Here is a 24,088-nt window from a genome sequence, read left to right as displayed (position 1 = left end):
ATCTATTTCTATAATGTGTATGTATAGTGTACAGGTATGTGATCTATCTATTTCTATAATGTGTATGTAGAGTGTACAGGTATGTGATCTATCTATTTCTATAATGTGTATGTATAGGTATGTGATCTATCTATTTCTATAATGTGTATGTACAGTGTACAGGTATGTGATCTATCTATTTCTATAATGTGTATGTACAGTGTACAGGTATGTGATCTATCTATTTCTATAATGTGTATGTACAGTGTACAGGTATGTGATCTATCTTGGTACCTCTACTCTGTCATTCTCAGGTGCTGAAATACTTTGACTATGTCTTCACGGGCGTCTTCACGTTTGAGATGTTGATCAAGGTACTATACAATGTGTTAATGTCTGTTTTGGAGTCTGTATATGTGTGTGCCTGTGTGAGTGTGCTTGCGTTCATGAGTGCCCTATGTGTGTGTGTGTGTGTGTGTGTGTGTGTGTGTGTGTGTGTGTGTGTGTGTGTACACTAACGCCTCTCCTTTCCTCTGTCCCCAGATGGTGGTGCTAGGCCTGTTCTTACATCAGGGTTCATACTTCAGGGACCTGTGGAACATCCTGGACTTTATAGTGGTTAGTGGTGCTCTGGTGGCCTTCGCCTTCACGTAAGTGTCCCCCTCGAAACCTCCCCCCTCCCCCCTCAGCACTGTCTCCCCCTTCTGGACTCACACTCCTCTTTTCATCACCCTGTCTTTCAGTTGTCTTTCACTCCTTTGCCTGATGCATTGTCTGGCCCTTACTGGCTCAACACTATATATGTGTCTCTCTTTCCTGTATTTCCATGATCTCTCTCTTTCTCATCCCTCCGTCTCTCGTTTCCTCTGTGCCTGTTGCCCTGTTTCCTGGTCTAACACTGTCTGTGTGTCTCTCTTTCTTGTCATTATTTATGTTGATTATTTCTCTGACTAGTCACACAGCACGGACCTCTCTCTCTCTCTCTCTCTGTCTCTCTGTCTCTCTCTCTCTCTCTCTGTCTCTCTGTCTCTCTCTCTCTCTCTCTCTCTCTCTCTGCCTCTCTCTCTCTCTCTCTCTCTCTCTCTCTCTGTCTCTCTGTCTCTCTGTCTCTCTGTCTCTCTCTCTCTCTCTCTCTCTCTGCCTCTCTCTCTCTCTCTCTCTCTCTCTCTCTCTGTCTCTCTGTCTCTCTGTCTCTCTCTCTCTGTCTCTCTCTCTGTCTCTCTGTCTCTCTCTCTCTCTCTCTGTCTCTCTCTCTCTCTGTCTCTCTCTCTGTCTCTGTCTCTGTCTCTCTCTGTCTCTCTCTCTCTCTCTCTCTCTCTCTCTCTCTCTCTCTACCCTTCTCTCTCTACGTCCTAAGCGGTCTCTCCATCTCTGTGTCTGTGTCTCATCCACTCTCTCACTATGAGACTCAACTCTCTAGTCTACATCTGCCTTTTCCATGTCTTTCATTCATTATTTCATCACATCTGCACATTTCACTCTTTACACTCCTCTCAACTAGCCACAAGTCATCCGGCCATCTTACTAATGATTCCTCCAGTTTACCTTACACGACTCACTCCAACATCCTACCTGCAACCTCTACCCAGCACCCCCCACCACCACCTTCCCAAACCTAGCCCTCAGCTGCCCTCCCGCCCAACTACTTACATCTAACCCCTGCCTCCAACCTCCCTCTCCAACCTAGCTCACTGTTGCATCCCCCTCCAACCTCCCTTCCCCCAAAAACCTCCCACCTCCCTCAAACCCCACTAAATGCACCCCTACCCAATCACCCGACCACCTTATCCCTCCCCCAACTTTCTCCACATCTCCCAGCCTTCAACTGCACCCAATCATCCTCTCCCTCCCACCCCCTCCCCCAAACCTCCCCCCTGAGAGCGCCCCGTCCCCCTTACGCTGTGTGAGGCTGAGGGTTCCCCAGGCACCCGGTAACCCTCTAGTGCCCAGGTCGTTCTGGTTCAGAGCTGCGAGGCACACACCTTGCCCTGTCCTCCCGTTACATCACACACCTCACACACACACACCTCACACACACACACCTCACACACAGCCGTTAATGGTTACCGGTAATCACTCCACTCATCCACCAGAAGAGCAGGTATTTTACTATTTATTATCCTCTGCACGGCCTGGGGGAGCCTGGGGGAGCCTGGGGGAGCCCAGAGAGGGAAGGAGGGAGGAGAGGGGTGAATGTTTGGGGCAGGTCACTGAGGGTGGAATGATTTTTTATCTTGAGATATTGTCCACATAACGACAGTTATATATGTGCCTGAGTATGAATGAGCGAGAGAATGGAGACGCGAGGCGGAAGATGGAGGAGGGAGAGAGAGAGAGAGAGAAAGAATGAAAGAGTGTGTGTGTGTGTGTGTACATCCTCCTCAGCGCCAATGGCATGCCTGCGCTGGTACATCACACAAACCTGGCTGGGATGTGTTACGATGAGGTGCTGATGGTGTAGATGATGAAACAAGAGGAAGAAGCTGAACGTGTCCTTGTGTCGTCACAGCAATGTCGGATTGAGATGTCACTAACATTCTATGATGCAGAATGTGACCAATGTTTTGATCAAGGTGCTACACATAGAATTAGGAATTAGAATACTAGAATGGTCATGAACCTTCTTATGATGGGATAAAGGTCAGCCATGTTGGTCAGGGCATTGGTCAACCGTGGTTTGACAGTGCTGTGAAGAATGCATCTGCACTGTATGTTTGTTAGCTACATAGCCAGACAGTTTTAGCAGAATGATTCCATTAATCAAATGAACTGCCAACATGCTAACATTCCATTCAAACAACGCAGTCAATCCACAGCCATACACTGGCTGAAATCAGTTGATGATAGGATTTAGACAAGGTGTAAATGCAAAAAGTACTGATTGTATCATATAATAGCACTCACAGCATTCCAAGAAAACTACAATTGCGAGATTAAAGGTCTGTTTACATGTATTTTGGAGGCTATTTACAGAGGTGGAAAAAGTGACCAATTGTCATACTTGAGTAAAAGTAAAGATACCTTAATAGAAAATGACTCAAATAAAAGTGAAAGTCACCCAGTATAAATGTACTTAAAACCTCTTGCATCTAGATGTTCCGCTAGCGGAACGAACCCCTAGCCAACAGCCAATGGCATCGCACGGCGCGAAATACAAAACCAACTAAAATACCACAATTCAATTTTCTCAAACGATCAACTATTTTACACCATTTTAAAGATAAGACTCTCGTTAATCTAACCACATTGTCCGATTTCAAAAAGGCTTTACAGCGAAAGCAAAACATTAGATTATGTTAGGAGAGTACATAGACACAAATAATCACACAGCCATTTTCCAAGCAAGCATATATGTCACATAAACCCAAACCACAGCTAAATGCAGCACTAACCTTTGATGATCTTCATCAGATGACACTCCTAGGACATTATGTTATACAATACATGCATGTTTTGTTCAATCAAGTTCATATTTATATCAAAAACCAGCTTTTTACATTAGCATGTGATGTTCAGAACTAGCATACCCACCGAAAACTTCCGGTGAATTTACTAAATTACTCATGATAAACGTTGACAAAATACATAACAATTATTTTAAGAATTATAGATACAGAACTCCTTTATGCAATCGCTATGTCCGATTTTAAAATAGCTTTTCGGCAAAAGCACATTTTGCAATATTCTGAGTACATAGCTCGGCCAGCTATTTTGACGGCTAGCTATTTTGACATCCGCCAACTTCGGGGTCACCTAAACTCAGAATTACTATTAGAAAAATTGGATTACCTTTGCTGTTCTGCGTCAGAATGCACTCCCGGGACTTCTACTTCAACAACAAATGTTGTTTTGGTTCCAAATAATCCATAGTTATATCCAAATACCTCCGTTTTGTTCGTGCATTCAGGTCACTATCCGAAGGGTAACGCGCGAGCGCATTTCGTAACAAAAAATTTCAAAATATTCCATTACTGTACTTAGAAGCATGTCAAACGCTGTTTAAAATCAATTTTTATGCTATTTTTCTCGTAAAATAGCAATAATATTCCAACCGGGCAACGTTGTATTCATTCAAAGAGAGAAAGAAAAAAATGGCGAGTCTCGTGACCGCGCATCTCCAGTCTCACTGTCCCCAGGCTGACCACTTACAAACTCTGCTCCTATACTTTGCCCAGAGACAGCAGACACCCCATTCCACTTTCTGGCGGCTTTAGAGAGCCAATGAAAGCCTTAGAAAGTGTCACGTAACAGCACAGATGCTGTAATTTCGATAGAGATGCAACAGAAGGACAACAAATTGTTAGACAGGGCACTTCCTGCATGGAGTCTTCTCAGGTTTTTGCCTGCCATATGAGTTCTGTTATACTCACAGACACCATTCAAACAGTTTTAGAAACTGTAGAGTGTTTTCTATCCAAATCTACTAATTATATGCATATTCTAGTTTCTGGGCAGGAGTAGTAACCAGATTAAATCGGGTACATTTTTTATCCGGCCGTGAAAATACTGCCCCCTATCCCAAAGAAGTTAAGTATTGAAAGTAGATGTAATTGCAAAAATGTACTTAAGTATCAAAAGTGAAAGTATAAATCATTTCAAATTCCTTATATCAAAACCAGTTGAGCTGACAGCCGTTTTGCACTGTTTAGCTATGGCTTTAGTCATCAGTCTAGCAAGAGGGCAATATTTTATTCATGTAGTAGTGTGTAGTAGCTTTCACCTGGAATTGTTTATTTATGTCTAAGAAAAAAACACTTTTGACCCATATGATCTAGTACACAATAAAAGTATAATAAAACATTTACAAAGATGATGATAAATTAACTTACATTGTGAATGAATAAGCCTTTTCATACGTTATAATATGTCCACATATAGTTATAATCTGTTTTAGGAACAGCTACCCAAAATATTTCACCTTCTTTATTACCTACCAAACATATCATGACATTAGTGATAGTCAAAATCTATCAAATGTGTGATGGTGTAAATCAACATTTAGGCCATTTAAACAGCATGCTTTCCTCCTATAGACAAGGGGAGAAGGGCACGATTTTGTTTAACTTCCACAAATATAACTTTTTTTAGATTTATGGAAGTGTGTACGTCCCATTATTTATCGTAGCGCTAGAAAGGTAACGTTGCAGTGATATAAAGCTGCTGCTGACCACCAGAGGGAGGCAAATACAAGTTTATTTATCAGGCCTTTTTGAGAACTTTTATTTAAGTTGGCAAGTCAGTTAAGAGCAAATTCTTATTTTCAGTGATGGCCTAGGAACAGTAGGTTAACTGCCTTGATCAGAATGACAGACTTTTACCTTATCAGCTCGGGGATTTGATCTTGCAACCTTTACGGTTGCTAGTCCAACGCTCTAACCACTAGGCTACCTGCCACCCCGATGGCCTATCGCTAGATTGCTGTCTTCTGACATGAAATGGTGGAAAATCAATAAAATAAGTCATGTAAACATATACATATTGTTAAGAGGTTGCAAACCCGACTGCACAATGATCCATTTTTTATTTATTACTGATAGACATCATTTACAAACAAAGCATTTGTGTTGAGTGAGTCCGCCAGATCAGAGGCAGTAGGGAGGCCCAGGGATGTTCTCTTGATAAGTGCGTAAATTGGACCATTTTCCTGTCTTGCGAAGCATTCAAAATGTAATGAGTAATTTTGTGTGCCAGGGAAAATGTATGGCTTGAAAAGTACATTGCTTTATTTAGGAATGTAGTGAAGTTGTTGAAAAAATATAAAAAGTAAAGTAGAAATACCCCAAAAAACTACTCTTTTTACTTAAGTACTTTACAACACTGGCTATTAATACTGACAATTGGTATAAACCCTTATAAACTATCTTTGTAATTATATGACAATCTTTTAGGTTGACAATAATTATATTACACAATTTCTGATATATCACATGCCTTACTTTTATTTTCCTGCATAAGTAAAATCAGGAATCTACTGCCATAGCAACCTGCAGCTGTCCAGAAACACAAAAGTTCACCTTGGTAGCACCATAGAGATCCAATTAAATTACTAGAGGGGCCATGTCATAAATCCTCAAAGTTCCAGAATGGGGTGAAAATGGAAGCAATATTGGACAGGGAGAACTTCAAACCAGTCTAATTGGAATGACTGGTTACTAGATTGTTCATGTAGCATGAATGTGACAATAACAAGGTCGCTATGGTAACTTGATTGATGATGTAGCATGCAGTAATTATACATGTGCATTCAAAGAGTGTGACAAGTACAAAGCTAGGAGACCACAAGGACTGAGGAAGGTGTACATACAAGGGTGTATATATGCACAGCATTGATCAGTACATATACAGTGCCTTGCAAAAGTATTCATCCCCCTTGGTGTTTTTCCTACTTTGGTGCATTACAACCTGTAATTTAAATGGATTTTTATTTGGATTTCATGTAGTGGACATACACAAAATAGTCCAAATTGGTCAAGTGAAATTCAAAAAATTACTTGTTTCAAAAAATTCAACAAAAACAAAATCGGAAAAGTGGTGCGTGTATATGTATTCACCCCCTATGCTATGAAGCCCCTAAATAAGATCTGGTGCAACCAATTACCTTCAGAAGTCACATAATAAGTTAAATAAAGTCCTCCTGTGTGCAATCTAAGTGTCACATGAATATATACATCTGTTCTGAAAGGCCCCAGAGTCTGCAACACCACTAAGCAAGGGGCACCACCAAGCAAGTGGCACCGTGAAGACCAAGGAGCTCTCCAAGCAGGTCAGGGACAAAGTTTTGGAGAAGTACAGATCAGGGTTGGGTTATAAAAAAACATCAGAAACTTTTAACATCCCACAGAGCACCATTAAATCCATTATTAGAGAATGGAAAGAATATGGCACCACAACAAACCTGCCAAGAGAGGGCCGCCCACCAAAACTCACGGACCAGGCAAGGAGGGCATTAATCAGAGAGGCAACAAAGATACCAAAGATAACCCTGAAGGAGCTGCAAAGCTCTACAGTGGAGATTGGAGTATCTGTCCATAGGACCACTTTAAGCTGTACACTCCACAGAGCTGGGCTTTACGGAAGAGTGGCCAGAAAAAAGCCATTGCTTAAAGAAAAAAATAAGCAAACACATTTGGTGTTTGCCAAAAGGCATGTGAGAGACTCCCAAACATATGGAAGAAGGTACTCTGGTCAGATGAGACTAAAATGTTGCTTTTTGGCCATCAAGGAAAACGCTATGTCTGGCACAAACTCAACACCTCTTATCTACCAGAGAACACCATCCCCACCGTGAAGCATGGTGGTGGCAGCATCATGCTGTGGGGATGTTTTTCATCGGCAGGGACTGGGAAACTGGTCAGAATTGAAAGAATGATGGATGGCGCTAAATACAGAGAAATTCTTGAGAGAAACCTGTTTCAGTCTTCCAGAGATTTGAGACTGGGACCTTCCAGCAGGACAATGACCCTAAGCATACTGATAAAGCAACACGAGTGGTTTAAGGGGCAACATTTAAATGTCTTGGAATGGCCTAGTCAAAGCCCAGACCTCAATCCAAATGATAATCTGTGGTATGACTTAAAGATTGCTGTACACCAGCGGAACCCATCCAACTCGAAGGAGCTGGTGTAGTTTTGCCTTGAAGAATGGGCAAAAATCCCAGTGGCTAGATGTGCCAAGCTTATTGAGACACACATACCCCAAGAGACTTGCAGGTGTAATTGCTGCAAAAGGTGGCTCTACAAAGTATTGACTTTGGTGGGGTGAATAGTTACGCACACTCAAGTTTTCTTTTTTTTTGTCTTATTTCTTGTTTGTTTCATGATAAAAATGTTGCATCTTCAAAGTGGTAGGCATGTTGTGTAAATCAAATGATACAAACCCCCCTAAAATCTATTTTAATTCCAGGTTGTAAGGCAACAAAATAGGAAAAATGCCAAAGGGGGTGAATACTTTCGCAAGCCACTGTATACTGTTATGTATGATGTGTATTTTTGTGGAAGGGGGATAGACAGTAGTTTGAACTGCCTATATTTGGTGGTCCTCAATGTGGCTGTTGCTATGGAGACTGATAGGTTTGTTGACTCTCTCTGCGAGTTTAAAATCACTCCACTGGCCTACTGCACCCTCTCCAGCATGACTTCCCCCTCCCTCCCCTCCAAGAGGATGCTTCCCTCCCTCCTTTCTCCCTCCTTATTTCTCTCTTTCCTCTATTTCTCCTTACTCCTCCTTTTCTACTCCCTGCCTTCCTTACCTCTGGTGGCCTATTCTCCTCTCCCCCAACCTTTCAACCCTCCTCCTCTCCACCCTTCCCAGCCCACCCTTCCTCTTCTCCTTCTCTCCTCCTCTTGTCCACTACCTCCATTTGCTCAGGGCTACCCTGATGCTCAGGGTTAGGGCTCCACTTGTTTCTGTGGAGCCTTGATTTGTTGAGTCTCACATAGGGGGAGACAAGACTGTCGAGTTAAGGTTTTTGACTCAACAAATCCGCTTCTGGCACCGTCATTGAATGACACTGGACTGTCACAATGATCGAGAACTGCATGTTTACGAGCTACTTTGACTATGCATTTGAATCTCTGTGTGTGTGTGTGTGTGTGTGTTTGTATGTGTGCGTATGTCTGTGTGTGCATGCATGTGTGTGAAGATGTATCGTGCGCGTGTCTGTTTTTATGGTTACGGTATGTAGATGAACAGTATCCACTGTTCTACGGTGTCTACAATATTTACTGTTCTCTCTCAATGAGCAGAAAACTACCCCAAAATACATTTGTTAGATCCCACGCCTAAACTGCACTGTGTTGTACAGTATTAGAGTACGTCCGTGCCTTGCGGGGCCCATTAGATTACAGTAGATTTAATGAGATGATTGTCTCAGTTAGGACCTGGCTAATTGATCGTTATTAAGAGATAAGATCAGTTTTACTGTTTAATTAATTCAGACGTTACTGTGAAAAAAGGCTCCAGGTACTTTCCACCTGACTACTCCACCTATTTAGAGAGAACTTTGTAGAATATTGTGTTTAGTTATTTGACTAAGTAAATTGCTGACTAGGATCGATAAGTATTGCTGTTAAATGAATACAGGGATAGATAGATAAGTAGAGGGCTGAACCGATTCCTCTAACCATCAATGAATGGCTTTGAGGATCCAACAGGAGAGTAGGGCTGCAGTCCAAACAAACCCCCTCTGCCCTCGCACCAGCCACTTTCCCGCTGGAGAATCCCTGTCGAAACCGGATGCAGTTTGATTGCTATCTTAAGTGGAGGTCCAATTCCCAAACGTTGCCCCCTCGACCCTCACTTTCGCTAGAAGGAGCGAGTGAACAACTTTGATCACTTGTGGGGTTGATATGACCCACAATTCAATGCAAACTGTAGTCACATGTCAAACTCTGGTGGTCAGACAAAATTATGATTTTATCGTTGGCAAATTGGCTTAGTCTCGTAGTGAGGAGCCTATAAAATGTAGATAGCTCGCCTCCCGAGTGGCGCGGTGGTCTAAGGTACTACATCACAGTGTTAGCTGTTCCACTAGAGATTCTGGGTTCGAGTCAAGCCTCTGTTGCATCCGGCCGCGACCGGGAGACCCATGGGGAGACCCATGGGGCGGCACACAATTGGCCCAGCGTCGTCCGGGTTAGGGGAGGATTTGGCTGGCAGGGATGTTCTTGTCCCATTGCGCACTAGCGACTTCTGTGGCAGGCCGGGTGCAATGCACGCTGACCAGGTCGCCAGGTGTACGGTGTTTCCTCTGACACATCGGTGCGGCTGGCTTCCGGGTTAAGCGGGCATTGTGTCAACAAGCAGTGCGGCTTGGCTGGTTTGTGTTTCGGAGGACGCACGGCTCTCAACCTTTGTCTTTCCCGAGTCCGTTTGGGAGTTTCAGCGATGGGACAAGACTGTAACTACCAATTGGATACCACAAAATTGGGGAGAAAAAGAGGTAAAAAAAATGTAGATAGCTTCATAAATATATTTTTGGGGATTCTGTAATTTATTGGAATAAATTATCAAACTATAAAACTAGCTAGCCAGCTAGCCAGTTACTGTAGCTAGCTACCTGACAGGAGTGCTAGCTAGATACATTAGCGTACTAGGTACATTAATAGCTTTAGGTTGGTTGTTTTTAAGTTAAACTTCAAGATTTCCACGAAGGACGTTGCCTCTCCGATCATCACTCTCCCTCACTTGGGCAAGGGACATTTAAGGTACACTCGGATGTAAAACGTCATTCAAGGGCTGAGGGTTTACGTCCGAGGGCTGTCTACTTTGAGTTTGGACTGCAGCCTAGGGATAATATAATAGTGTCGGTAGTAAGTGAGTAGAAGTAATGATAATAGTATATATAGTGCTAGTAATATTCATAGTATTAAGTAGTACTACTAATAATGTAGTAAGTAATGTATATAGCAGGTAAATAGGTAATAATGCATGTAGCAGGTTTAAGACTACGCCACCTTTTGTAACAGAACCTAGTTACAATTGTTAGAATTTAGTAATGTTTAGATAGTCCCAGTAAGGCTTTCTATTTATATGTAATCAGAAAAAAGAAAGGTCTCCACTATTAGTAGTATTACGTAATCAAAAGAAATGGGTCTGCACTATTACCAATATTATTAAGGTAATCAAAGGAAATAAGTAAGTGTCATTTTTTTGTGAACAGGTATGTAAACATTCCATCTTCGACATCACAGTTGTTGTTGTTGTTGTCATAGCAACCAGAGTTGGTGGGAGGAGTCAGAGTGTTGGGGAGGGGGTTGGGGTTTGGATCTATCCAAAAGCACTCCATCTTGCTTTCCTCTCCTATTTTCTCTGTCCGTCTCTCATATGGGTGTTTTCTCCTTCTCCAAACCCCTTCCCCCTTTCCTGTCTCTAGCTGTGTTTTCTATCTCTGTAAGTGTGTCTCTGTCTTTCTTCCTCTCTTTCTCCCTATCCCTCCATCTTTTGTTCTTTCTCTCTGTTGCTGTCACTGACCCTTTCTCGCTGTCGTTGCCTTGGTGATTTCTACAGGAGCTTCACAAAGTAAAGTAAAGTTCTGTCTCTGTCTGTCTCACTGTCTCTCTCTCTCTTTCTGTCTCTGCTGTCTCTCTCTTTCTCTTTGTCTGGTCCAAAATGGCTTCTCTCTCTTTCTTTCTTTGTTCCTCTAGTCGTTCCGCTCTCATTCTCGCCGTTTCTCGTTACCTTCTCTTCCTCCATTCACTGTTGTCACACCCACATTTGGTCTGCCTGTGGACCATTCCGGGAACCCCTCCACCCTCAGGAACCAATTGGAACACTTCATGATATCCCCCTAAAGTGATTCAACGCAGTACAAACCGGATGTATAGTGTATTGCTTAATGTAGCTAAAGCAAGTGTTAAAAATCTGAAAGATGCAATTCACCAATGAACATAGATGCTATCATTGTATTAATAGGTGTCTACAGTAGGCCATATACTGTAGCTAATTGCAACTTGCTATCTATAATATACTGTAGCTAATGCAACATGCTTCTTGCTAATGCTACTTACTATCATTGTATAGGTCTATATACTATAGCTTATGCTAATGCTAATGTTATATATAGTAGCTGATGCTCACACTATGTATTGCAGCTAAAGGTAATGCTAATCGCATATACTGTGCTATTGCTACATGGTAATGCTATATACGGTAGCTTATGCTACATGCTAATCGAATATACAGTAGCTGATGCTACATGCTAATGCTATATGCAGTAGCTAACGCTACATGCTAATGCTACATGCTATATATGGTAGCTAATGCTACATGCTATCATTGTATAGGTGTCTATAATACAGTTGCTATAAATGCAAATTCTTAACGCCTATCCCGAGAAGAGCTTTTCTCTAATACTCTCATACTGCTCTGATAGAGAGGACTCTAATCAGTCTATTGAGGATCAGCAGAGTAAAGCATATTGATTATCGAAACACACATAAACAACACACTACAGTTGCCAAAGCCCAGACTCAATCAATCACCAATGAATTGAATTGTCTTGAGAATTTGAGAGAGCAGACCTCTGCAGTTCATAGTTAAAGGCTTGATGAAAGACCTCTCTCACACACACACACACACACAACACACACACACACACACTCTGCTCCTGCTCCTTGGCAGTCCGCCAGCCGACGGTCCTTGTTTTTAAAATGGCTGTCATTCCACTTACAGTAAAGATCAACTCTCTGATATGGTCCCCTTGACATCGAGATTTTTCTTTCCCTGATATTGTTTTATAGGCAGTACAAATCATGGGATCTACAGCCCCTTATTGTTATGAATAAAAGCAAGTAGGCACATAAAAACACAGGATGCCGTTTGTCATTTACCACAACGGGATGCATCTGAAATAGCACTCTATTCCCTATATAGAGCCCTTGGCCTGGTCAAAAGTGGTGCACTATATAGGGAATAGGGTGACATGTCGGACGCAGCCCTGATGACACAAACTAAATAATTCCTCCTTTTGGTTGAATGAACTGTTCTGTGTTCTATCTGTGATGTCACATCTCGTGACTGACATCAGCAATGTCATATGGCCACGTCCCAATCGTCTCAGATAGCATCCTTTCCTCGTCTCCTTTCCTTCAAGTCACATCACTTATCTGAGGGTGCCAATAAACCGGAATGGTATCCAGCCCTTTTATAGACAGCAGTATAAGGAGATAAGGAAAGGAAACCATTCAACCCTGTTGGGACTTCGCCCATAATGGTATCAGGCTCATGGATTCTATTGTTTAAATGATAATCCTGCCTTGTAATAACACTGTAACACCCTGACATCCACTCACATTGTCCTGGATAATGAAATGTTGTGAGAAAGAAAGAAAGAGGTTTGGCCGGGCATCCCGTCAGAAGATGCCTGTTGATAATGGTTGAAACATGCTTCTCAAGGCCATGAAACCAGCTGATCAAACAACTGATCACATATCGTTTCATGTCATTCATATACAAGGTTTATTTTTTTTGCAGAAGAAGAGACTGAGATCTGATTGTCTCTACTATGTTTCAACCTGTGTAAGACAAGTGTGCTAGCCTTGTCAACTGTTGACTATCTCTGTATGAGAGATAAGTTACCCCAACCAGGACAGGAGCTTTTCCTGGCCCTAAGAATGGGTAAAGAATGGGTTAGGCCTATATTCTCACAAACGGGTGTGGTAAGTGCCCTTTGAACTTTAACTTCCACCTCCCCCCCCGGCACTGACGTTGTTGTGTTATTCCTATGCCAACCTGTAGGGGGAGTGGCAAGGGGAAAGACATCAGCACTATCAAGTCTCTGAGAGTACTGAGGGTACTACGACCTCTCAAGACCATCAAACGACTCCCCAAGCTAAAGGTACTGGGGGGTGGGGGGGTCAGGGTCAAGGGGGAGTGTGTGTGTGTGTGTGTGTGTGTGTATCTTGTGAAAACCATATAGTGTCAGTTCAAGCTAGTCTGTATATTTATATGTGACACCTCTACTACTGTATTTCTACCTGTATGGTCTCTCTCTCTCTCTCTCTCTCTCTCTCTCTCTCTCTCTCTCTCTCTCTCTCTCTCCCTCTCTCACACACTCTCTCACACTCTCTTTCTCCCCCCCCCCCTCTCTCTGTCCACCAGGCTGTGTTTGACTGTGTGGTGAACTCTCTGAAGAACGTCCTGAACATCCTCATCGTCTACATGCTCTTCATGTTTATATTTGCTGTGGTGGCTGTGCAGCTGTTCAAAGGCAGATTCTTCTACTGCACTGACGAGTCCAAGGAGTTTGAGCGCGATTGCAGGTCTGGACCCACACACATATACACACACACATTACACACACACACACTGTATACACAGGCAAAACACACACAAATACACAGGAGAACACATACATACACACACACACACACACACACACACACACACACACACACGCTCGGGCATGTGAGTACAAACCAACCATATTTTCCACACATGGATTTAAAAGCTCAACCACTTTTTAGTCCTTTCTCTTGTGTCCCCCCTCTCTCTCTGTCTCTGTCTCTGTCTCTGTTCTCTCTCTCTCTCTCTCTCTGTCTCTGTCCTCTCTCTGTCTCTGTCCTCTCTGTCTCTGTCTCTGTCCTCTCTCTCTCTCTCTCTCTCTCTCTCTCTCTCTCTCTCTCTCTGTCTCTGTCTCTGTCCTCTCTCTCTCTGTGTGTCTGTCTCTGTCCTCTCTGTCTCTGTCCTCTCTCTCTCTCTCTCTCTCTCTCTCTCTCTCTCTCTGTCCCTCTCTCTCTCTCTCTCTCTCTCTCTGTCTCTGTCCTCTCTCTCTCTCTCTCTCCCTCCCTCTGTCTCTGTCTCTGTCTCTGTGTCTGTCTCTGTCCTCTCTCTCTCTCTGTGTGTCTGTCTCTGTCCTCTCTCTCTCTCTCTCTCTCTCTCTCTCTCTCTCTCTCTCTCTCTCTCTCTCTCTCTCTCTCTCTCTCTGTCTCTGTCCTCTCTCTCTCTCTCTCTCTCTCTCTCTCTGTCTCTGTCTCTGTCCTCTCTCTCTCTGTGTGTGTCTGTCTCTGTCCTCTCTCTCTCTCTGTGTGTCTGTCTCTGTCCTCTCTCTCTCTCTCTCTCTCTCTCTCTCTCTCTCTCTCTCTCTCTCTCTCTCTCTCTCTGTCTCTGTCCTCTCTCTCTCTCTCTCTCTCTGTCTCTGTCTCTGTCCTCTCTCTCTCTGTGTGTGTCTGTCTCTGTCCTCTCTCTCTCTCTCTCTCTCTCTCTTTCTCTGTCTCTGTCCTCTCTCTCTCTCTCTCTCTCTCTCTCTCTCTCTCTCTCTCTCTCTCTCTCTCTCTCTCTGTCTCTGTCTCTGTCCTCTCTCTCTCTGTGTGTCTGTCTCTGTCCTCTCTCTCTTTCAATTCAATTAAATTTGCTTTATTGGCATGACATAACAATGTACATATTGCCAAAGCTTATTTTGGAGATTCACAATATGAAAATAATAAGAATCAGAATTGTCAACAGGACAACAGTAACAGCAATAACCAAGGGTCAAAATAACCATATATTGAACAATAACAATTTGCATAAGCATACAGTAGAGGACATGTGCAGGTTGATTGGTCTGTCAGACACTGTCACTCATCTTATGGCAGGCAGCAATGTAGTGCGCTGCCAATCCACAGCTCTCTGCATCCTCCCCCAACAGGACAGGTAGCCTACTCTCATCAGAGAGGTCTTTGAAACCTTGAATAAGGGTTTCAAATTTGGGGAAATGACAGTCTCTAATTGTTTTATATTTTTCACATTTTGTCAGGAAATGCAGCTCTATCTCAGGTTCTGCTGTTATGTTGTGGTTGCACAGCCTTTCCTCTACAGGGAGACAGGTTTTCCTGTGTCTACCCTTCTCTCTCTCTCTCTCTCTCTCTCTCTCTCTCTCTCTCTCTCTCTCTCTCTCTCTCTCTCTCTCACACTCTTCTGTCTCTCTCTCTCTCTCACTCACTCTCTTCTGTCTCTGTCTCTCTTTTTCTTTCGCTTTCTCTCCCTCTGTCTCCCTCTCTCTCTCCCCCTCTGTCTCTCTCTCTCTCTCCCCCTCTGTCTCTCTCTCTCTTTCTCTCTCACACACACAGACATGCTGTCTGCTAACTCCTTGTGTTTCTGTGTGTATCTCAGGGGAGAGTTTTTGGTGTACGAACGGAATGAAGTAAAAGCTCAGAAGCGGGAGTGGAAGAAGTACGATTTCCACTACGACAACGTGCCTTGGGCCCTGCTCACCCTCTTCACTGTGTCCACTGGAGAGGGCTGGCCGCAGTGAGTAACACACACACCAGCCCTTTTCTACACATGGCTCAACCTCAATCTCTATACTGTATACCCTAATCTCTGTCTCTCTCCCACACGGTGTTAAAGCATTGGGTAGATACGACCTATGAGAATCAGCTCCCTCTCTCTCTCTCTCTCTCCTCTCTCTCTCTTTTTTCTTTCTCTCTGTCTCGTATTAAAAGAAGGTACAAAGTGTATCCCGTAATCTCTGTCTCTCTCCCGCAGGGTGTTAAAGCATTCGGTAGATGCGACCTATGAGAATCAGGGTCCCAGTCCGGGCTACCGGATGGAGATGTCCATCTTTTACGTGGTGTACTTCGTTGTCTTCCCCTTCTTCTTCGTCAATATCTTTGTTGCTCTCATCATCATCACCTTCCAAGAACAGGGGGATAAGATGATGGAGGACTACAGTCTGGAAAAGAATGAGGTGAGAGAGGGATGGATGGAGGGAGAGAGAGGGAGGAAGGGAGGAGAGAGAGAGAGAGCAGGGAGATAAGATGAAGGATTACAGGGTGGAAAAGAATGAGGTGAGAGAGGGATGGATGGAGGGAGAGAGAGAGAGAGGGAGGAGAGAGAGAGAGAGAGCAGGGAGATCAGATGAAGGATTACAGTGTGAAAAATAATGAGGTGAGAAAGGGATGAGGGGAGGGAGAGAGAGCAGGGAAATGAGGAGGGAGGAGGGGTGGAGAGAGGGAGAAAGGGGGGAGGAAAGAGCAGAGGGAAAAATTCTGTGTGTTTGTATATATGGGAGGAGTTGCGTACAGCAGAAGACACATTTCCATCTGGTATGGATGAATAAAGTATTGTTAATCTTCTTCTCCTTCCTCCTCCTCCTCCTCCTCTGTCGTCCCCCCATCCAGAGAGGATGTATAGACTTTGCCATAAACGCCAAGCCCCTGACCCGCCACATGCCCAAGAACAAGCAGAGCTTCCAGTTCCGAATGTGGTCGTTTGTGGTGTCCCCACCGTTCGAGTACAGCATCATGGGTCTGATCGCACTCAATACTATAGTCCTCATGATGAAGGTGAGAACATATCGTCCTCCGACAGATGGCCTCATTCTAACGCAACGCACGCTACCAGGAGCCATCTGTCTAGCAAATTGGGGAACTCATCCCTAAACATTTTATATTGTGTTCATCCACCTAACGTTCCTATTTCCTGAAAACCTTCTAATCTCAGGGTGAGATGAACCCCACGGCCACTGAGCTATGCTAGCATAACTCATGTGTTTTTCCTCCTGTGTGTGTGTGTTTGTGTTCAGTATAATGGGGCGTCTGACACCTATGATAAAGTCCTGAAGAACATCAACATCGTCTTCACTACCCTCTTCTTCATGGAGTGTATTCTCAAGATCATCGCCTTCGGGGTTTTGGTGAGGCTAGACGCACGCTGTCACGCTCCCGCCCATCCAGAGTGACCTGCCATATCTGCTAGAGCTTCCATTCCTATTATTCATTTAGAGGTCAGGTTATTTTAGTGGACACAACTGGAGCATGCTTTCCTAGCTACTCTCTAAACGCGACGCGATTGGCTTATGGTCCCTGTCTCCATGGTAACAATAATGTGATTGGCTAGTGCATATTCCTTCCTGTCGCTGTCCTCCACTAGGAGCAATGTGATTGGTTACCCCCCTGTCTCTCTGCACTGCTATTGGTTTATGTATCTTGTTTTTCCCCCCGTCACCACGGTAACAATAATGTGATTGACTGGTGCGCATTCATTCCTGTCCCTGTGCGATGTCGGAGAAATGTGATTGGTTACTTCTCTGTCTCTCTGCTCTCTGATTGGCTAAAATATGTCTTCTCTTCCTGTGCCCTAACAGAATTATTTTAAAGACGCATGGAACATTTTTGATTTTGTCTCCGTGCTCGGAAGCTTCACTGATATCCTGGTGACAGAATTTTGGGTAAGTGCGTCTTGGGGCATAGTACTATAGGTTATGTGTGTGGTAAGAATTAGCAGGGGGATGGGAATTAGTAAGTATGTGGTGGTGTGTACATGTGTCTACCACATACACACCTGACCTGTAAATGTCTACCACTAATCTATGATTTATTAATAAGATACTGGGTGCGTCACAATACTCTCTCCTTTCTCCTGAAGTGTGCACTTGTTCACTTCCCTTCATGGATTTCATCGGTGGACACTCCCTTGAATTTATCCATACACAAATCTGATGCTTTTACAATTGTGGGGAATAGTGAGCTAGTGCTTCCTAGTAGGAGGAGCTAGATGTTGTTGGGACACACCCACTGTCTTTACATTGAGGTTCGGTACAGCTGCAAGATATTATTGTGGTGGATAGTAGGTCGTCTATTGGAACGCTCAAATTGCCATCCAACCCAATGTTATGTGTGTGTTGTTGTGTTGTCAAGTCTTGCTTGTCTGTGTCTATTCCCACATATTTCTGTTTGTAATTGTGCTTCATCCTGTGTTGTATATGATAGATGTTTCGCTGTGTGTAGTAGGATGGCAGTGGTAAGAATTCATGATGCAGTTGAAATGTTATGTACGCTTTGTTTCAGACTATCCCCGTAGTCGCATTCTACAGCAGACCTACAGTATCTCAATACACTGAGCTCAATGCTTTACAGCTGGACGTCTTCATTGGTGGAACTGCCACGCCCGTTTGCGATAATACAACAACAAAGAAATGACTGCTCACAACCAACACGTTTTTTTTGTTGTGCGACAGAACTGCAGCGTTATGTATTGTTTGAGCTGTATTGTTTGAGCTCGATGCGTGTCGCTTCCCCAGTGCTCTCCACCTTGCTTCGTCAAACAAAACAAAATCAATCACAACGGCCGTGGGGCAGACAGTGTAGATCTTTACCTAATGTGACCACGAGGATAGCCTGAAACAAAACCACTCAAACTGTGTTGTTGTTGACTGATGTTTTGTATGGAAGCAGATTCATGCCAAAAAATAACAAATACAAAATGTGTTTTTGAGCATGAATGTGCTTCCAAAGTTCTGTGGCCTTGTTGTAACTATAGAAATATAATCTTTCTAAAGACTATATTTCTATGGTTGTAACTATGTTATACCTATGTTGTAACTATGTTGTAACTACCTTCATAATGATTCCTTTTCCTGTTCTATCTTTTTACATGCTTTCTTTAAACAACCTCTCTGCTTTGTTGGCGTCCTACGCCCCCACTACTACTTCCTACTTATGATAAATCCATCCAATCGAAATGCACTATGAATCCCCTCCCATGTTGCCCCATGCAATCCATGACGCCGACTGTGTGGTGTGCTGTTGTGTGATGGTGTGCTGTTGCCATGCCCCCCAAAAAACACCAAATCATCACCAAACCACCACCGACTCCTCTCGCTGACACTCACTGTATCCATCCTCCTCCCTCCATCCTTCTACATCTACCTGCCACATGTAGGAGGTTGGTTTGTAATTTATCTCTCACACCTACTCGCATCCCCATTGGCCAATGTGTGGCCCCGCCCTCCTCCTGACTTCCCTGACCCTTCACCCCCAACCTTCTGGGCTTAGCTGCTTTTAACCCCTGACCTCCGACCCAAGTGCATGCACTTCCGATTGGCTGTTGAGTCGTGCGTGTGCCTGATGACTCCAGCGGGCTTCCTCTCAGCAACTGTTGAAAGATCCGGTCCTTCTGGCACACTATTGGTTAGTTCATGGATAAAGGTTACATACACACACATACGAATAGGATCACACCTACACTCTGAGGAAAAAAAGGTGCTATCTAGAACCTAAAAGTGTTCTTCTGCTGAAGGAAGGAACCTTTTTGGAACACTGTGTAGACACACACACACAATCACGGACACAAATGCACATGAATTGGTTACTGTTATGTTCTGCATAGATTTGGCACTCACACACACACGGACACTCACACATTTACCGTAGTGCTGCCAGAAGGACGTGTGAATGCTAGCCAAGGCTTCTGTTCTGCTTGACCAGATAGAGGGATACTCTAACACTGGTCTGCATGCAGCTGTAGCATCTTACACTGGCGCTCTACTCTTCAGCCTCCTGCTAAACAGAAGGTAGTTGTAATAGTGTTGCCATGCCATTGCCTGCATTGAAGCTGGATCTGTCTGCATGCTAGCTTCCTCTTTCTTGTCTTCCTCCTCGTCTTCCTCCCACTACTGCTTTGCACGCCAACCTGTGCCACACAACAGTACTGTACCTCGTGGCACAAGACATTCTGAGGCTAGGGTAGACAGGAGGTGGTATCTTGAAAGGAGTATTATTATTATTATTATTATTATTATTATTATCACTGTGGTTCCAGCTGTGCTGATAGATTAGAGAGAAAGACATAAATATTTTAAATACACACACAATCCAATAACAATCTAAGATTCTGGATGGGTTTCCCAGACACAGATTAGACCTAGTCCTGGAGTGAAATGCACTTTCCATGGAGATTGTCCATTGAGAATTGTATTTAATCCAGGACTAGAACTAATCTCTGTTTTGGAAACCGGCCCTCTAAATTTGAGCCTCCCTTCAGTGTGTGTATATATATATATATATATATATATATATATATATACATGTTCAGAATGCTGAACACCTCATGACCAATCTCAGCCAATCACTTAGTGGCGAGCCGTGACAGCTTCCTGTGTGTGTGTGCGGTTGACGAGTGCAGTGTGTGTGTGTGTGTGTGTGTATGTGCGTCCTGTCTGCTGGATGCCAATACCTCCATACCTTGTGGCCTGCTTGCCCCCCCTAAGATCAGTGCATTTGGTTTTTATACAAAATAAATATACAACCTTCTACTCTTACCGGATTGGATGATGACGTTTTCCATTTATTTTCAATTATGATTTTCTCCTTTTGTTTTCTCTCTCTCTTCGTTCTATCTCTTTTTTTTAACACTCTTTTCGTTCCATACTTTTTGTTTTGCGTTGTGTGTTTCTTTGGCTTCTAGTCAGGTCTGTTGTGTTATGTTTGGATTTTGGTATCATTTGAATAATTTAACTTTTTGACCTCCTCTCTCCTTTTTAACCTCCTCTCTCTCTCCTTTTTAACCTCCCTTCTCTCTCCTATTTAACCTCCTCTCTCTCTCCTTTTTAACCTCCTCTCTCTCTCCTATTTAACCTCCTCTCTCTCTCCTTTTTAACCCCTCTCTCTCTCCTATTTAACCTCCTCTCTCTCTCCTTTTTAACCTCCTCTCTCTCTCCTATTTAACCTCCCCTCTCTCTCCTATTTAACCTCCTCTCTCCTTTTTAACCTCCGCTCTCTCCTTTTTAACCTCCTCTCTCTCTCCTATTTGATCTCCTCTCTCCTATTTAACCTCCTCTCTCTCTCCTATTAACCTCCTCTCTCTCTCCTTTTTAACCTCCTCTCTCTCTCCTATTTAACCTCCTCACTCTCTCCTTTTTAACCTCCTCTCTCTCCTTTTTAACCTCCTCTCTCTCTCCTATTTAACCTCCTCTCTCTCTCTCCTTTTTAACCTCCTCTCCTATTTAACCTCCTCTCTCTCTCCTATTTAACCTCCTCTCTCTCTCCTATTTAACCTCCTCTCTCTCTCCTATTTAACCTCTTCTCTCTCTCCTATTTAACCTCCTCACTCTCTCCTTTTTAACCTCCTCTCTCTCCTATTTAACCTCCTCTCTCTCTCCTTTTTAACCTCCTCTCTCCTTTTTAACCTCCTCTCTCTCTCCTATTTAACCTCCTCTCTCTCTCTCCTATTTAACCTCCTCTCTCTCTCTCCTTTTTAACCTCCTTTCTCTCTCTCCTATTTAACCTCCTCTCTCTCTCTCCTTTTTAACCTCCTCTCTCTCTCTCCTATTTAACCCCCTCTCTCTCCTTTTTAACCTCCTCTCTCTCTCCTTTTTAACCTCCTCTCTCTCTCCTATTTAACCTCCTCTCTCTCCTATTTAACCTCCTCTCTCTCTCTCTCCTCATTTAACCTCCTCTCTCTCTCTCATTTTTAACCTCCTCTCTCTCTCTCTCTCTCTCTCTCTCCTTTTTCACCTCCTTCTCTCCTATTTAACCTCCTCTCTCTCTCCTTTTTAACCCCTCTCTCTCTCCTATTTAACCTCCTCTCTCTCTCCTTTTTAACCTCCCCTCTCTCTCTCCTATTTAACCTCTCTCCTTTTTAACCTCCGCTCTCTCCTTTTTAACCTCCTCTCTCTCTCCTATTTAACCTCCTCTCTCTCTCTCCTATTTAACCTCCCCTCTCTCTCCTATTTAACCTCCTCTCTCTCCTATTTAACCTCCTCTCTCTCTCCTATTTAACCTCCTCTCTCTCTCTCCTTTTTAACCTCCTCTCTCTCTCCTATTTAACCTCCCCTCTCTCTCCTATTTAACCTCCTCTCTCCTTTTTAACCTCCGCTCTCTCCTTTTTAACCTCCTCCCTCTCTCTCCTATTTGTCCTCCTCTCTCCTATTTAACCTCCTCTCTCTCTCCTTTTTAACCTCCTCTCCCTCTCCTATTTAACCTCCCCTCTCTCTCCTATTTAACCTCCTCTCTCCTTTTTAACCTCCTCTCTCTCCTATTTAACCTCCTCTCTCTCTCCTTTTTAACCTCCTCTCTCTCTCCTATTTAACCTCCTCACTCTCTCCTTTTTAACCTCCTCTCTCTCCTTTTTAACCTCCTCTCTCTCCTATTTAACCTCCTCTCTCCTATTTAACCTCCTCTCTCTCTCCTTTTTAACCTCCTCTCTCCTATTTAATCTCCTCTCTCTCTCCTATTTAACCTCCTCTCTCTCTCCTATTTAACCCCCTCTCTCTCCTATTTAACCTCCTCTCTCTCTCTCTCTCCTTTTTAACCTCCTCTCTCTCCTATTTAACCCCCTCTCTCTCCTATTTAACCTCCTCTCTCTCTCCTCCTTTTTAACCTCCTCTCTCTCTCCTATTTAACCCCCTCTCTCTCCTTTTTAAACTCCTCTCTCTCTCCTTTTTAACCTCCTCTCTCTCTCCTATTTAACCTCCTCTCTCTCCTCCTTTTTAACCTCCTCTCTCTCTCTCTCTCTCCTATTTAACCTCCTCTCTCTCTCCTTTTTTACCTCCTCTCTCTCTCTCTCTCTCTCTCTCCTTTTTAACCTCCTCTCTCTCTCTCTCTCTCCTTTTTAACCTCCTCTCTCTCTCCTATTTAACCTCCTCTCTCTCTCCTTTTTGTCCTCCTCTCTCTTTGTTTTGGTTTGATATTGGCTTTTTGATGGAGGGGCGATAATAGTTCAGTGAAACTAATTGTCTCTTTCCCTCTCTCTCTTCTTCTGATCACACACCCACCCACCCACCTACACACACACACACCCACACACCCACACATCGCTGCTGTAGAATAACTTCATCAACCTGAGTTTCCTTCGACTGTTTCGAGCGGCTCGTCTTGTCAAGCTACTGAGACAAGGAGAGACTATACGCATCCTGCTCTGGACTTTCGTCCAGTCATTTAAGGTACACACACACACACACACACACACACACACACACACACACACACACACACACACACACACACACACACACACACACACACATGAACAAACACACACAGCTCTTGCTTTCCTATGTCCAGTCTGATATGGGCAGTTAAGCTGTTTGTGGTCTTAACACTGAAAATGTCCTTCCCTGTGTGTCCACCGGTAGGCGCTGCCCTATGTGTGCCTCCTCATTGGCATGCTGTTCTTTATCTACGCCATCATTGGGATGCAGGTGAGTACTGCTGACATAGCCTCTGTAATAAAGAATTTATTCAGAAAATGATTTCTGTTCATGCCATTGATGTCAATAGCCAATGATGGATGTCAATAGTCAGAATTCAGCCCTAAATGGTCACTTCCTTTACCTCTGTGTGTGTATAGTTGTTTGGTAATCTGGCACTGGGCGAGGAGGAAGGCAGTGCCATCAATGAACACAACAACTTCAGGACTTTCATCATGGCACTCATGTTACTGTTCAGGTGGGTTGTCCACTCTTTCTTTCTCTCTGCTTTCATATGCTCCTTCTCTCGTTTTGTCAATATCCATGCTCTCTCTCTTTCCCTCCCTCACCCTCTCTCTCTTTCTCTCTCTTTTTCCCTCACCCTCTCTCTCTCTCTGTTTTCTATTATTCTCACCCTCTATCTTCTCTCCCACACTGACACACATGTTTTTGTTTGTTTTTGTCCATGTGTATGCATCCGTGTGTGTGTGTGTGTGTGTGTGTGTGTGTGTGTGTGTGTGTGTGTGTGTGTGTGTGTGTGTGTGTGTGTGTGTGTGTGTGTGTGTGTGTGTGTATGCATCCGTATGTGTGTGTGCATGCATCCGTATGTGTGTGTGTGTTCATGCGTCCGTTCATGTGTGTGTGTACATCCGTATGTGTGTGTGTGTGTGTGCATGCGTCCATTTGTGTGTGTGTGTACATCCGTATGTGTGTGTGTGT

At 43.7% G+C, this 24,088-nt stretch overlaps 1 protein-coding gene across 7 annotated transcripts in view; it reads left to right on the top strand.

The window, feature by feature from the left end:
- LOC106592565 (calcium voltage-gated channel subunit alpha1 Ab) overlaps positions 1-24,088 on the top strand; it is a 181,969-nt gene that overhangs the window by 117,477 nt on the left and 40,404 nt on the right. For all 7 annotated transcript variants that reach the window (XM_082958725.1, XM_082958728.1, XM_082958730.1 and 4 more), the window contains exons 24-35: positions 294-353; positions 523-629; positions 13,216-13,315; positions 13,579-13,739; positions 15,571-15,708; positions 15,946-16,147; positions 16,581-16,745; positions 16,985-17,095; positions 17,546-17,629; positions 23,006-23,122; positions 23,315-23,380; positions 23,530-23,627. In XM_082958725.1, the coding sequence (XP_082814851.1) occupies positions 294-353; positions 523-629; positions 13,216-13,315; positions 13,579-13,739; positions 15,571-15,708; positions 15,946-16,147; positions 16,581-16,745; positions 16,985-17,095; positions 17,546-17,629; positions 23,006-23,122; positions 23,315-23,380; positions 23,530-23,627 (1,409 nt within the window). The remainder of the gene's footprint in view (positions 1-293; positions 354-522; positions 630-13,215; positions 13,316-13,578; positions 13,740-15,570; positions 15,709-15,945; positions 16,148-16,580; positions 16,746-16,984; positions 17,096-17,545; positions 17,630-23,005; positions 23,123-23,314; positions 23,381-23,529; positions 23,628-24,088) is intronic.

Source organism: Salmo salar, chromosome 12, assembly GCF_965601325.2.
Source record: "Salmo salar chromosome 12, fSalSal1, whole genome shotgun sequence".
NCBI classification, from domain to species: domain Eukaryota; kingdom Metazoa; phylum Chordata; class Actinopteri; order Salmoniformes; family Salmonidae; genus Salmo; species Salmo salar.
The sequence above is the reverse complement of the archived record's forward strand: the minus strand, read 5'-3'. Positions and strand labels throughout refer to the sequence as shown.